The 15,543-nt window shown below is 47.1% G+C and overlaps 1 protein-coding gene across 3 annotated transcripts in view; it reads right to left on the bottom strand.

Moving 5' to 3' along the window:
* Nucleotides 1–15,543, bottom strand: part of TNIK (TRAF2 and NCK interacting kinase) — a 171,207-nt gene that overhangs the window by 10,242 nt on the left and 145,422 nt on the right. For 2 of the 3 annotated variants that reach the window (XM_026060818.1, XM_026060835.1), the window contains 6 exons: nt 11,160–11,344; nt 8,412–8,538; nt 6,701–6,865; nt 2,160–2,274; nt 1,388–1,558; nt 519–662 (listed from right to left, as the gene is read on the bottom strand). In XM_026060818.1, coding sequence (XP_025916603.1) covers nt 519–662; nt 1,388–1,558; nt 2,160–2,274; nt 6,701–6,865; nt 8,412–8,538; nt 11,160–11,344 — 907 coding nt within the window. The remainder of the gene's footprint in view (nt 1–518; nt 663–1,387; nt 1,559–2,159; nt 2,275–6,700; nt 6,866–8,411; nt 8,539–11,159; nt 11,345–15,543) is intronic. The other variant, XM_026060826.1, reaches the window with a different exon arrangement.

Here is a 15,543-nt window from a genome sequence, read left to right as displayed (position 1 = left end):
CAGCCAGTAAGTCGAGGGAAAATTATTGAACAACATGAAAGTAAAGAGAAGGGGGATATGAAGCAATTTTCCTAAAGAGCATTTCTCTTGCTGTCCTCCATGAGAGTTCCCAGGCAGACATCAGCAGGAGAAGGCTCTGTCCCGGCTCCTCCACCTGCGTTTTTGGGGACCGGAGGCTGTGCTCCTCTCTCTACAGGGAGGGCAGCTGGGCACTCTCCTGTGAGGTTTGACTACGGCGGTTTTACCCTCTTGCCAGAAAGCACCCACGGGTGTGAGCTGGGAGCTCTGGAGGCTGAACCCTGAGGCGAGACAAGCCCTTGGCCCTCGCCATGCCTAGGGCACCTGGAGCACAGATGGATGCCTAAGTAGAGGCCTGCCTGTACACTCAGACCCAAAAGCAGAGCTTGCCGCCCTGTCAGACCATGATTGCCTTCCCTGTTGGGTTTTGTCTGAGCGGGACCTGCTCGGGGAATAGGAATGAAAAGGTTAATGAACCACGGAGAGAGCAGCAACTGTACCTGATATTGTCACGAGGACGTTAAGGCCCTCTAGTACGTCCATCTGTTGAAATCGCCGTCTGTTGATCAGGTTGTAGACCTTCCCTTGTCCACTTCGATCCAGTAGCATCAGGCCATTTTCTGTGCCCACCAGGAGATTTACACCTGTGCATGAAACAGAGAGGATAACTGGCACTGAGATCCACGGCTGCAGCCCGCAAGGGCCTGCTCCAAAGGATTATATCCTAAGCTCGCTCGCTCCTACCTCAGACACCACCAAAAGGGTGACAGTCACAACTAAGGGTGGTGTTCCTATAAGCATCAAGGGTCACTCTTACAGCAAAACCAAGACTTAAAATACTTTACGCTTTGGTACCTTTCCACATTGCTTTCATTAGTGGAAGTAAAATAATGTTTACTATCAGGCAAAAACCAGGAAGAAAAAGTTTAACTGCTAGGGTCAGAGTCACCACTGATTTGAAGCCACAAAGGTACTTTTGGTAACTTAATCTCATTCTGCCTCTTAGGAGCCAGACTGCCACATTATGGCCTTGGCGGGAAGGATATGCAATGCAAACTGCTGGATGACACCCAGGAAACAAGCACGTGTCTTCCTGAGACAGCAAGCTCAATCTTCAAGCTATCACACGCATACGCAGGTACCCACGGTTGCGACGGGGGACTRAGCGTCCCTGCGTACCTCCTGGCCCAGTTAGTGCATGCGAGCATGCTCAGGGACACAAGGACAGAATGGGCATTCGCCTCGTGCAGGATGGAGAGCGGGGCCACCCGAGGCAGAGGCTCAGTTCTGGTATAAATCATTCATGTTTTCTTGCTAGCCACATGCTCCCGGAAACTTTGCAGAGGGTGGCGCGTAATGAGGAGCTTACCCCACAGAGCAGCGCAGAGTATTTCCGAGTTGAAGCGCTTCTTGTACTTCCGGATCTCGGGGGTATCGCTGTGGGGGCGGATGTTGGTGGGGTTCACGTTCACCACGGAGATCTTTCGCGCTTCGTTCAGCTTGGCCTGCTCTTGTCTGAGCAGTTCACTGGTGAACAGTGCTGGAAAGAAACAAAACAAAACCAGGAGCCATGACTGACTGGCTCTATATACCTGTGCTCTCAGGATTTTGGGGAATAGGAAGAAACTACTCAAATTTTTTCTGACAAGGGAGTCATCACTGTGTTACAAGCTATTAGTTTTGAGAGAGGAGCTCAGTGTCTCATCGTGGGTTTGAACCAACATCAAACACGTTAAGCAGATGATGTGCCCAGACCCCCAACCCAGCCTACAAAGTTGACCAACGCTATTCTCTGCCTGTCTGTCCACATCCATCCATTTTCCGTGATTTCTGAGCAATTGTAAGCTTTTTGGAGCTGTTTGTCACCTCCCAATTCTGCAAAGGAGGCCTCAACATTTTTCCCAGCTGCRCTTACAGACAGGGATAGATGGATTTTTGCTATTTCCTTTTCTCTCTCAGGCCTTTCTTGTGGTATTTTACTGGTGGGGAGAGAAGGATTTGTATGAAGTTGGAGAGCACAAGGATACAAACATGAGCAATATTTGGACAAGAGTAAGCGAAAGCTGAAAGAGACTCGGTGTGGTTATGCAGCTTCCACGAGCTGGCTTTTGTGAGGCCACCCCGTCCACATTGCTTCCTACCAGTAGCAGATGATTCTTCATCTTCATCTTCATCTTCATCAGTAGGTGAGGTCTGATACACTCTGGTGTCCACAAACGGCGTGAAAGAGGCTTTGGTGCTACTTCCCATACCATACTGGAAAATAAAGAGCAGAGCGAGAGCTCAGAGCACAGAAATAACAATAATATTGGCGGGGGGAGCTTCCATTTGCACACCCCGTGCCTGCCCCGGCGGTGCTCTTCATGAACCCTCTGTTTTCGGTGATTTTCTATGAACATTTGCTCCTCCTCCCCCAGTCATTCATCAGGGAAGACACGAGAGGGGACGCAGGGAAGCCTGTGGAGCACCAGCAGGCGAAAGGATGGCAGCGGCCGGGCGAGCGGGGCCGGGGCCGGCCGCGCGGCTCACCTCGCCGCCAGAAGCACAGCGCGGCCGCAAGCCGTGTTAGCTGAGAAGCCGCAGCGTCGGAGGCAAAAGTAAATGCGGGTAAAAATAACCTCCCCGTGTCTAATACACCTGCCTCAAAAGTCCAGCGCGGGATGTCGAGCAGGCAAGGGCTGGTTTGTTTTGCACGTTACTGTGATCTCCTGCCCCTCATACTTGCCAATGAGCCTTGCAGAAGAGCTCTGGGAGCCCCAGGAAAGCCCACGGCATTGCACTGCTCCACAGYGTAACCACCGCGTGCAACACATTACACTGACAAAGCACCACAGAAGGAACTTAAAGAGTTTCGAAAAAGTGCCGCTTTCCTCATGCCAATGCCTTAGCCAAACGCCTACCTAGCACAGTCTGAAGGAAGACTTTATTTTAATGGGTTGTAAAAATCTATTTTAGAACCTGTAAAACTTCCACAAGAGAGCTCATGCAGCCATAATACCACTTCAGGCTTATTGTCCGTTATCTAGTGATCTGCTGGGCTCAGACCAAAATACGGATTCTCCCAGGAAAGCAGCACATCTCAGCTCTCAAGCAAAATGCCTATTTTTCATTCTGCTGGGCTATGTCATCACCAGTCCCCAAATCTATCACTGAGGCACGACTGAGCAGAGCTCCTTCAGTATGCCTGGCTACTCAGATTTTGGGAGAAAGTTATGCGCTTGAGGTGGGAAGAAGCAGAAAAGGTTTGGGGGTGAGTCGTATGGTTAGTTAGGGAGAGCTTTTTAGGGAGAGCCGATATGCAAAACCATTAGAAGACAGCCTTACCCACATTGCTCCATCCCCCCTCAAACACTGGTATTTATCACATATCATGTGTACGTCACAGATAGTATCATGTATGGGTTATGTGTAATTTCAATAAAGTATTTTAAATTGTCTACAACATTTCAAGTGAGAATGCAGAAAAGGCCATTCCTAAGTTAATAAAACTTGACCTGAACATATCATAAGGAACGGCAGAGGCAATATTTCACTACGGGAATTTGGAGAGGAACACATTATAACATCACTTTGCTTTCTTCTGAAGTCATTGCTTTGTTAAGGCAGAAAATGAGGCTAAGACCTTCTCCCAAGCAAAATGAAATCTTTATCTTGGGAGTCAAAGTGACATGATCTCCCCTCCTTGTTGAGCAGTTTATATTTCTTATTACACTATTTACCCAGGATATTCTTTATTTATGACCTATATTAAGAGCTGTTACAGTAGCGAAAATCAAATCTTTCAACAGAAGCAGCAACAGCAGGACTGTTCACATTTTCCTTCCTCAGGACATTTTCCTTCCCTAAAATAAATCTTCCTTAGCTTTCTTTCAAGTCACTAAGTCACCAGCACCAAGCCTGTTATCCATGTTCAAAGCCAAAGCTGGCAGTCGCCACGCTGGCAAACCGCATGGATAAGAAGATCAGCACCCACAGGAGAGCCACGCATCCCTCGTGGGTCTGCCCTGCTCTAAAGAAGCTGCATGGAAAAACTGCAGCTCTCATGGTGCAGGCAGGAAGAATTAACCCAATGAATCGAAGAGTGGATATACAGTTGAAAAGAGCACTCTCAAATTTTGCATGTTTCCAGTATTTCGCCACGGCAAATTCAACTTTGACTGTGGGCCAGAGGCGATGGAGGATGGAAACTACCAGGAGAGGCTTCCTGGCTGGAACGTGCCAGGGGAAGGGCCCCGGGGGCTGCCGGAGCGGCTCCTGGCTTGGGCCCCTTGCCGGTGGCACCAAACTCGCTGCGGCGCTGCTAGGAGCCTGGACGAAGGGCTGCATCCATCTCCTGCGCCTGCCGACGCGCTGCGCCTCTTGCTTCGCTCGCTATCTGTATGCCAACAGCGTCGTCACATCGCTTTTGTTTCCATAGAAACAGGATGAATTTCCAAAAAATAAATGGTAACTAAGAGCTGTGCAAGGAGTTAATCGCCTGAGGCAGAGAACACTGCAGGAAAAGATAGCGTATTTGCATGTACGGTATGGCCAAAATGTCAGTATGTGCGTATCAGATATACTCCCTACTCTGTTTCATTCATACACAATAAACACATTTTTCCTGCATAGCATGTTTTTTCCATAAAGACCAGCAGTTCAAGGAGAAAAAATCCAGTATTTACAGGGATCCTTTCCTGATCCAGATGCTTTCAAATAAATGACTTATGATGTACAAAGCCTTCATTTGGATGCACCCACCATCTTTTTTCTTTGCTCAGATTCAGCTGTTCTTCTCCTAAGAAACTGGCATTTTAGTAATATTTAAATAACAGATTTGGAAGTTAAGACCTCACCTTGCTGCAGATCCTGTTCAACCTTCTATAAACCTCTGTCTCAGCTTATAGAGACAGTATCAAGCTGCAGATGAGATAATGTGAGGTCCCTTTCAATCCCCTTCATCCTGACACATCGCAGCTGGTTCTGCAGAGCGATACGTTTGCAGTAATCACTGACCTGCTGCTCCTGCCGCCCAGGCGGAAACCTATTCTGACAGTGGCCAAAACCAAATAAATAAATGAAATAACTCGAATTGCCAGCAGGCATTTTGCAAAGGATTGCTGTTAAAACAAGCACAGGCCACAAGCTGCAACAGTCTCAATATTATCGTTGGCATGAGCTGGCATGACTGACGCTATTTCACAGAGGCAACGTGACCTTGGGTGCAGCACGGAGCCTGCGGAGGTCAGGAGCCACCACGGAGAGCAGCCAGTCCCCTCTGCTGCCAACACATCCGAAAGCCTCCTGAGCACTCCTCTGAGGGCACCCCCACACGCAGGACACCTCCCGTCTCCGAGTGCCGCTGCCCTAAAACACCAGCGGGACACCACACTAACGCCGACGGTGCAGATGGAGCGCACGGACGTGGCTGTCGGTGCACCGAAGCCCGCTGCCTGTCTCACTGCGGGGGTCAAGCGCAGGACTCACGGACGGGCATACTACCAGGACAAGGTCCAACTTCCAAATAAGACATCTATGCGGCTGCCGGCCAGGCAGGGAGAGTTTTGCTTGCACTACTGGAAGCCTGCAAACTAAATCCGTAACTTTCTGCTTCCGCCCACTCCCAGCTCAGTCAGCCCTAAAAATGCAGTTTCAGAAATGGAAAAGATCTTCTTGGTTGGTATTCCATAAATGAATATATTTAAACCCGATCCTTGTAGCTTGCCTGCTCATGTTTAAGCAGTCTCAGAATAACCCTGGAAGGTGCTACTTTCAGGATCAGCTGTCTCATCATTGCTTTCAAAGGAAACGGATAAAACCCGGAGGTCAAGTCATGCACCATCTGTTCTTATATTTTATCAATGCACAATTTCAAGCAATTTTTATACTGCTAGGAAAGTAAACCACGAAATGGGTGCATCATACCCATAAAAGAGAACAAGATGACAGAACTTTTAACGTGTGTTCAACAAAAAGAAAAGAAAAAACAAAATAAACTAGCTTATTTAACACAAAATGGGTTGATTTTTCATGGGAAAACAGAGGAAAATATGCATGATCCCCCTGGTCGGTAATGGTAAGCAAGACACACCAATTCACTTGTCTTATGTGTAACATCTTGTGCTTGTTAGGACTTTTTATGTTCTGTAAAAAGATTACGTTCAACCATGTCCCTATAAAACAGCTACCAGGAAGAACTACTCTGCCATGACTAGAAACGCACAATTTTAAGGGTGTGCAAAACTTTTTTAGCCTGAAGAACTATACAGAACTTTTTTGACTKAGTAATTCTGTTAACCTTTCAGGTCCTGTTAAGTATCAGAGATGGCAACAGGCAGAAGCCTGGCCCAGATGAAGTCCATGGCATCACTGGGTGTCACGTTCTTCTTGTATTTCCAAGTGCCAAAAGATCGGGATTTCCACATATGTTGGCAGCACTCAAGCCATCATTACCAAAGAAACAGGTGGTGGCTTGAGATTAGGTCTGGTACAAACTTGCACCAAACATATACCAATATATGAATAATCCAACATATCCCCTTTTATTTCCACTAGACTCACAATCATCCACATGGATTGGAGACAAAGAGAGAGAAGAGCAAAGAAAGTCAAGGAAAAAAGTGAGAAAGCCCCTTCATCAGACAGAGGTGTTAATACTCTTGTAAAGCAATGCAAAGGAAAAGGAAGAGCCCCCACCACCTACTTCAGGCACCGAGTCCATGTCTTGCGCATGCGTGGAGCCTCGGCCCAGGGCCTCGGTCGGTGTGCCTGCAGGCGAGTGGCTCTGCTGCACCAGATCAGGCAGATTGATGTGGCCTGCAAAGCCATTGCTGGCTGCGTGGCCTGAACGCTTTTTTTCACCAGAGGTCTGCAGAGACACAAGGCATGAGGAAGAAAGAGAGGGGGGAAAAAAAGAGAAAAAGAGGAGAAAAAACCCAAAACCAAGTCGATTGCAGTCACCCAGTTCCTGAAGCAAGCACAGCACAAGGACCCTCTCTGCTGTTTCCATCCCCATGCAATCTGGCAAGCAGCAGATCAGATCAAGCCAACCCCCCAGGAGAAATAAAGACAGGATTAATCACAAAGTCAATCCAGAGTAATTAGGCACATTACAGTAAGAGGAGAAGCCTGATCACCATTGTTTTGAAAAAGGGATCTCCGGCCAGATTCTGGTCTTGCCACCATGGGTGCCAATCCCATGGCCACGCCATGGCCAGCTCTGCTCCCCAGACCGGTGACACCGGCCAGTGACAGGGCTGACAGCAGAATCTGACCCTGTGATCAGCGTTAGCTTTAACGGCTTTTCAAAGCTACAGTGGCAAGTAGCCTGGCTGCAGGATTCGCAAATGCTAACACAGCCCCATGGCATGTTTCTGTACCACAAAACAGCAGTGAACAGCATCAGCGCTTCCCCTGCACACGTTAGCACAACTACTCTTATCGTGCTCTGTGTGCAAATTTCCCCTTACAGTCAACAAGAGTTACACGTCTCTGCAGAGAAAAGCTTCCTCCATAGACATTTTTAGGTAAATACTCTATCCAAGTCAGAATCTTATTCAGTTCCCTTCTCTCCCACAGACTCTCCACTGATAGCCAACAAACCCAACCATCTCCCTAGACCTGACAACTCGCGCTGGAGACCTTCTTGGAGAGCCCTGGGCGTCTTGCAGAGCTCCCCAGACAGCTGCTACGAATATGTGTTATTAAAGAGGCGCCTGAGCAGGCACCGCGGTGTGCCATGAAGAGGTGCCGGGGGCTGCGATGTGCAGCGCACGGGGCATAGCCCCGTCCATGCTGCTGTCAAATTCTCAGCACCCTCAAGTGGCAAAGGTGGAGGGAGGAGGAAACAACTTACCTGACGCACCTTCTGTACCCCCCAAATTCGAAACACAACGTCAGCCCCATGTTATAACAAATCTCTTGAACGAGCTGCCTTCCTTGGGCTGCTGGGGAGCAGGTGCTTGGCCCTCCCTGAACAGCACCAGCGCACTGCAACCAGCGTTCAAGTAAATGCCTGCAGCTGCCCTACGTCAGCTGGACGCCTCTGATAGCTAAGTGGTGGTAAAGGTTGAAAAGAACAGAAACTTTGGGCCAGATTCCAAACATACTAAATAAATGCTGTAAACTGAAGATAACTTCTGTTGCCTGGAGCTATTTTGGGATTACAGCAGAGTAATTTACAGCAGAATCCACTCCATTGTGCCACGGTATTACTATTCACTGCTGTTTGTAGTTCTGAGAAACATTTGCGCTTGTCACATTTGCTCAGAGTGTAAATTGCCTTGCGAGGTCATTAACGAGCACAATTTACTCAGTCATTTTGTGTTCCGGATACACAGCACAGTTACTTCTTGTGCTTACATGGACAAAACCTCCTGAAGATGCTCCATGGAAATGTTTGTTTTACAACTTACCTCCCTCACCATTAAAGTCCCTTCCCTTGAAATATTGCTAAACGTATCTGCATGGGATGTCTCCAGACCATGAGTCGTCACCATTCCCAGGTTGTACGGCTCATTGCTTCCAGGAATTCCCGTGGGTCTGAGGACAGAAAGGAAAAGCATTAGGGACAGAGATATGCTTGCTAGACTTGATTGAAAATCTTTCAATACAGTATTATTTCAAGCAAGGGTGAGGCTTCTTTGTGTCTCATAGGAAGAGCAGTAAAGAAGTAGGTTTTGGTGTGGTTTCACTAGGTGCCTGCTAAGCTCTGTCTCTCTTTGCTCACCTATTACAATCTTGCGTTGCGTAAATGGTGCCAGGCGCCCCAGGGACAGACATTTCCCTGCGTGCAGTGGAAACCCCTGCAGCAGGGAGCACGAGCGGAGAACACTGCAAGGGGATGACCTACTGTTTGAGCCAAAGCTGCAGCATGTCTGCTGTTACTCTCATTTCCACCAAGAATAAGCAGACACGTCTGTCTTCGCAGGAGGGTCCCCTGCCCAGGGTCCTGTCAAGATTTCTGCACTTTGCTACCGGACATGTGCTTCCTCAGGGTTAGTGTAACCACAAAAGGCTCAGATGGGGTCACATCTGACGACGAGTAGGTGATGAGTCTTTCTTCGGCACATATGTACCTTCCCTTAAGTATTCTGTGAATCTGAGATTTGTGGTTTCTGTGCTTAGGTTTATTCCCTAGTGAAACTGTCCTGGGCTCCTCTGAAGTTATAAAGTGCAATTGTAATAATAAACTGTTGTCATGATTTACTGAAAACCTTAGAATAGATTTTATCACCCAAGTGTATAAGGAAATTATTCCTGTTGTCAGAAGACAGCATCAGGGTCTGGTCAAGATACTACAGACAAAGCACAGAGCCACAAAGAAAAAGGCCTTTTTCCTCCCACGGTGCACTAGCAGGAGCACTGCCTATTAGGTAACGAGGAGCCGTAGCTCTGCTCTACCTGGCATCATTTCTTTTTTAAGAAAGCTAAAAAAAGAGCCACAATCCCTATTCCTCATCTCGACCTGTGAAAGGGGAACAATGCACTGGAGGATCCGACACATCAGAGAACAACTCTTTACAAATACAGGGCGGGTTTTTTGCCACCTGATTTGAAGACCAGATCTGAAGCCTAATGTGGGCTTGCTTAGGCTTCCCATGTCACCAGGGCCTAAATTAAACGTCCTGGCTCTACTCAGCACACAGCGGCATCGCCCAGCGGAGAGGGAATGCCACCAAGGAGCCACGGCAGCGGGGCCGGGCTTGCCGTGATACTTCCTCCTGCCGTGATACAAACACGCAGGTGAAGGGGATGGGGCTCGGAGGAGGTGCAGGCAGGAGTACAAGCTCTGTCCTGGAGCTCTCCCCTCTGTTTTTCAGGTGAAATGTAGCCCTAAGCTATGATTTAGCCCTGAAGTCAAGAGATGGAGAGGCAGAAAATACAGGTTTTCTGATGTTAACGTAAAAGACCCACTAGAAGAAGATGAGTAACATCAGAGATACAAAAGAGAGCACAAAACTAGGGAACTCCGCTTTGGTGGCCTACACTGAACACCGCTTTTAAAACCACCTCCTTCTGCAGTCTCTCCAAATTTGGCAAAACCAAACTCAATGGCAGATGTACACTTACGTTCAAGGACCCAATTTGACCTAGCTCTGCTCTGGCTTTCTCCTGTAACAACCTAAGAGGCTGATTTTTACAGAAACATTATGGCAAAATGTCTGGAGGAGCGATTCATAATGTGGTGTGGTATCAGTCCATATGAGAATTTAACCTTTTTTAATACAAACATTCTGTATAAAAACATTGCCAGTCTCTTTGTGGGACCCAGTACCAACGGACACCGGAGTGCCATGGGATGTGTTGAGTTTATTTCTGTGCTCATATGACAAGACAGAGACTGCAATTGATTCTTAAAAGATACTAAATTTTAGGATTGCCAGCGAGTGGATGGCACAGGTAGTGAGCACCCTCCGTTCTTATTAGCAGACCAGCTGCTTAAATATAATTCAAATGAAATCAAAAGCAAACGATAAACTGAGCCTGGATGACCCAGCCTTGCCTGTGCGCCAAAAAAGGTCGATGGCTGTTAGGAAGTTGCTGCTGAGACCTGTTACTCTGCATTTAAAAGCCTTACACGCTGGTGGCTTTCAACCAATGTGAAATGATTCACTTTTTAACACGCCATCCCCGTGCACGCCTCCTTGCCAACACCCAGAGGACCGCGAGGGAGCTGGGAACGCACAGGCAGTTCCCAGCCTCGTTAGAGATGGGAGCCCACAGGGACCCCGTGCGTGGGAATGGCTCGAACATAGGAAAACGGGGAGGTCTGTGCACCCCGCTGCCGGGTACCGCAGCCTTGCCTGCCTCGTATCAAAGCATACGACCGGACTGGCAAAACCAAAGCGCGTCAAACAACAGCGCACTGTACTTCTGCGGGAACTTTTGTGCGAGGAGCTTGCAGCCCCTTCCAACCATTGCTACCAATGTTAGGAAAAGTAACACGATTATTCCAGTTTTAGAAATGAGAAAACTGAGGGAAAGGAGGTTCCGAAAGCAGCCGAAAGCGAGGAGCAGGCTCTGGAGGCTGCCAGCGGCTGCCTCGCAGCTTGCTCGTGCCCTGCCACATGCGCTTTGGACACCTCTCACAGTCGTTGCATCTCCAGATAGTGAACACCCAGCAGCTTCACCACGTGCCCCCCGAAGAAACGGCTTCTTACATCAGCCTCGGGATGTCGCTGACGGGCACAGTCCCATCGTGCGTCTCATTTTCACCATCCTCCTCTTCCTCCTCACTGCTCTCTGACTCCTCGCTGGAGGAGGAGTAGTCGGTCACCTTCTTCAGAGGGCGATTGGTCTCCTCGATGCGCAGCTCCCTCAGCTCTTTGGCTAAGGCTGTCAGATCCTAAAGGGGATGGGGGCAAGAAAACAAGAAACCAATGGCTATTATATTTAAGGCAAGGAAAACATCAACACACATCTCTTCGAAAGCCAATGCTAACAGCACGAGCAACAAGAAATAGCTGTACAGAGTCGTTACAAACATGAGACAAACGTAAGACAATGTTTGTAGCATGTAGCATTTATTAAACAAAACAAAACTGATTTATGCTCACTGAAAAATCAATAGCCAACCTGTTCTTTTTCTGTTTGGAATGTGTATGTGTATATATATACACACTTATGTATATACACGACAAAAGTATACTTATTGGAAAAGGTGAAGTTCAGTCACCATCATAGTAAACTGGAAAACAATGTAATTTCAAAGACAGGCTTGGAGAATTTCTCCTGCAGGCTTTTCTTTCTTTCAGACTTCTCAGAGAGACCCCATAAATTGTATTTATTCTGTAATAAATGCATTTGGGAAGAAAGCAATGAGAGCATCTCCCACGGAGGGGTGCAATCCCCAGCTCAGGAGCTGCTTCCGTGATCAGCCTGCGCGGCCGGGCAGCGGCTGCGAGGCCGTGACGGGGCGTCCATGGCGAAGCACCCCGCGCGCTGCAGCACTGCCATCGGCGAGACTTGTGAGTCAYGGCTCTGAGTCAGCCACAGGATTAAAAATAAATAAATAAAATCATTAAAAAAAATTCCTGCAGTGGGAGCCATTAAGCACTTTATATGAAATGTGACAGCCTACAAGCTAAGAGAAAAAAAACCAAAAAAMTTGAAACGAGAAAAAGATAGGAACAGTCCCAAAACCTATTAGAAATTTTCCAGTTTTCAGTTTCAGTTTTCAGTTTACCATGACTTTGATGAGGCCTGAGACCCGACAGTCATATAAAATAGACACTGTTATTTCAAAACAAGGAACATTGCAGGCACCGTGTAGAAAATAGACTTTTTGTTATCTTACATGCTTTTATAGCAATGCAGGGGGAAGCAGTAGGGCAAAAAAGCATGAGAGCTCTAATTAGAATGGGTTAGAGTACTCCGTTGCACAACACATGCACATGACGAACACAGCATCGCAATTGCCAGTCTTACCATTTCTCCCTATATTAGTGACCGAGGTAGCCATCAGTGCATTCGGTCAGAGATAAAGGATTAGGGAGAAAGAAACTCATTGAAAAATACTAAATTCCACAGTTGTCTTATGGCCATATTCTCTCTTTACTGCATTCCACAAATTTCCAGTTTCCCGTTCCAGCAGAGCGACTAGAGCAGTATTAACTACATTTGTAAAGGGAGTTCTCTAAAATCTATCCCGTCGACATTGGAAGAAAACGATGAAAAAACTTCTATTGCTGAGATGGAAACCCAGTTTATTTTTAATCACGAATCAGTAATATTTTGCAAGCAATTTGTACTGCAGTTATTGGTTATTCTTAAGGACATAATAAGCTCTGTTGTGTCATTTGGATTAGAACCTAAAATGAAGCACTCGTTGCTTCGAGTGGAGTAATCATTTATCCCTAATTCTGCACAAATCAAACACAACGTTTTATTGACATTTAAATTTGCCCTCAAGTCACACCGCGCTGTGGCTGCTGCAATGAGAAATTCTCATGAACGATCCATCATTGAAATTAAAAGGAAGGTGATTGCCCCCGGAGCGCGGTGGGGCTGACGGCTCGCAGGGCACGTGGACAACCCCATTCTGCTCCCAGGTATGCCCTGCCGGGCTCCGGCCGCGCCACACCGGCTCGCTCCGCCCGGGGTACCGAACCGAGGTAACCACGCACGTGTTTTGGGCAAACACCCTTCCAGTTTGGCTGGCTGCGCCATCTGGAAATCCCGTCTTTCCCTCTCCTCTCCAACATTTTCCACATGGCAAGAGAAGAAACGTGAGGAGCAATTTTAATCCTCTATAAAAACTTATTATTCAAGTGCCTCATTATATCCACGCTCTGAACAGCAGCTAAGAAATTCGGTGCATGCTAAAGAGCAGGGCCCCGGGTGCGTGGCTTGATGTTAAGGTGTGGTTCAAAGTCCACTGAAGCAAAGGAGAGTCTCCCACGGACATCAGAAGGCTTTGCACCAGACCCATAAATATTGGTATGCAGAAAAAAATCTATTTTAAGAAGAGAAATCGATCTCTGCTTCACAGCAAACCTGGCTGGCAGGTATCATGTATGCCGCTCCAAATCAAAACGCTCTCTGCAACTTTAAGGAAAGGCTCTTTATCAGGATTAAAGAGAGAACATGGTATTTAAAGAGTTATTTTTGATGCCAACATGTTTGGGATTGAAACACAGTCAAATCTGCAGTCACGACAACTAATTACGTTAATTAATGCTGCAGCAGCTTCTGTGACACGATTGTTTCTGTTCCTAAATAAGTCAATGAAATTCGAACAGCCTAACAATGCTCTCAGTTTAGAGCACAAAACACGCTCTTAGCCGAACGCTTTCCTTTGATTTGGCTCGGAGCTTTTGCAACTTTGCAAAGGCCTTTACGAGAAGACTGAGCAAGGGCCTCTCGAAATCGCAATTGAGCTTCCTGCACTAACTATGGAAAGTGAGGCGTCTTCTTTGCATCTTCCACATCTAAGCAAAGTTCACCAGGGCTACAAAACTGCAGTCCTTCCCACCGCTCACAGCGGCTGGCAGAGACTTCAGCTAGGGCAGAGACGGCATTTCTGGCAGCCGAGCTCCTAACCCGCTGCGAGGGCTGACGTGCGCCCAGCCCGCGCTGCCGGCAGAGACCGGGCACGCTCGGTGCACCCAGCCAGCTCGTCYGTGCGCCCAAAGAGCGTCTGCGGGCTGCCCCAGGCTGCTCTCGACGCCGGGGCCGGGCTGGGGGACGCCGGGGTCCCTTCCTGACGCCGGGATCCCATCCTGATTCCTCTCCCCCGTCCCCGCGCAGACCTCACCACCGAACTGAACGCGACTGCTCAGRGAGTAAGGGTGCGACCGGCAGCGCTGCGACGAAACGCAGACGTCCCAGCACACGCGCAGCTCTTCTCCTGCGTGTCAGAAAAGCGTGGGCTTGCTGAAACCCTTCCATCAGGCAGAGAGCTGATTAATGTACGCACGTTATCAGCCTTCTGCAGTCATCGCTAGAAGATAGTTAGCCAAATATTTTAAAAATCAGCTTAATTAGTTTTTAATAACTAATTTGGAAGTTATAATAGCAATAATAGTCCCAGGCAATATCATCAGATAACTCATATTTTCTACTTAAAGCTTTGCCTCAGGATGGTTAATTCTCCGATGCTATCATTTTCGCTAGATAATGAGCACTTTGTAGGATTAAGTGGCTTCACTGACTTGCTCTTGGACCAAAAACAATCTGACAACTAGAAAGCAAGCGCTCTGTAGCTCCAAATGTGTTTGAAATGTTATTACTGAAGGYGACATAATACATAAGTTAGCAGTATCTGTGCTCTTTAATTACTTCTAATTGCAAAGACTTCCTTAGATTTAATATTTGCTGGAATCAAGTCAGTTTGGTTTCCAAAATCATATAGCTYATTAAACTCGAATTTAACATACAGGCTGCGTCTATTTAGATACTGATTTATGTGCTTTTTCCTTAACAAACAACCTCATTAACCAAACTCCAGCGCTAAAGTTTTATCCAAGAGAACATATTAGCTAACCAGCACATTGTTTTCCTTCTTCCATATATTTTACTTTTTACAGCAAACAGCCCGCAGGAGAGGCTGCTGATACCGGGGCTTTCAATGACCGCTGCACAGTTAAGAGAGGTGTGTGCACATTAAAGCACATGGGAGACAAGTTAAATACTAGCTCAAGAAGGTTTATTTTTTTCCCATGAACATTTAAAAATTCACCATCATCAGCTGTGCACATATTTTAAAATATAATCATATGGTAAAAATGTCCTAATTCAGGACTCTACTGTTTTAATAGGACAGACTAAGACTAGTATCGCCAATCAATGTCCTTCACATTAACACTAGTTTTGAAACTTTTACATTTAACCCAATTATCTAAATGCCATTGTAGTGCAGTTACAAGGGTGATAATAGGGGAATTTGGAAGCTAAGATAGGTGTTTCTTATGAAATGGGAAGATGGAGAAGTCTTCAAGACCCAGTCAAACACAGTAACGAAGTCCATGTGCAGAACCTCAATAATTTTCCAGGAATACTGTGTGGCACCATAATCATTTTAAAAGGACATTGGTATGCAAAGGC

Source organism: Apteryx rowi, unplaced genomic scaffold (assembly GCF_003343035.1).
Source record: "Apteryx rowi isolate R43461 unplaced genomic scaffold, aptRow1 scaffold_10, whole genome shotgun sequence".
Lineage (NCBI taxonomy): Eukaryota > Metazoa > Chordata > Aves > Apterygiformes > Apterygidae > Apteryx > Apteryx rowi.
This window is presented reverse-complemented; position numbering and strand designations above follow the sequence as displayed.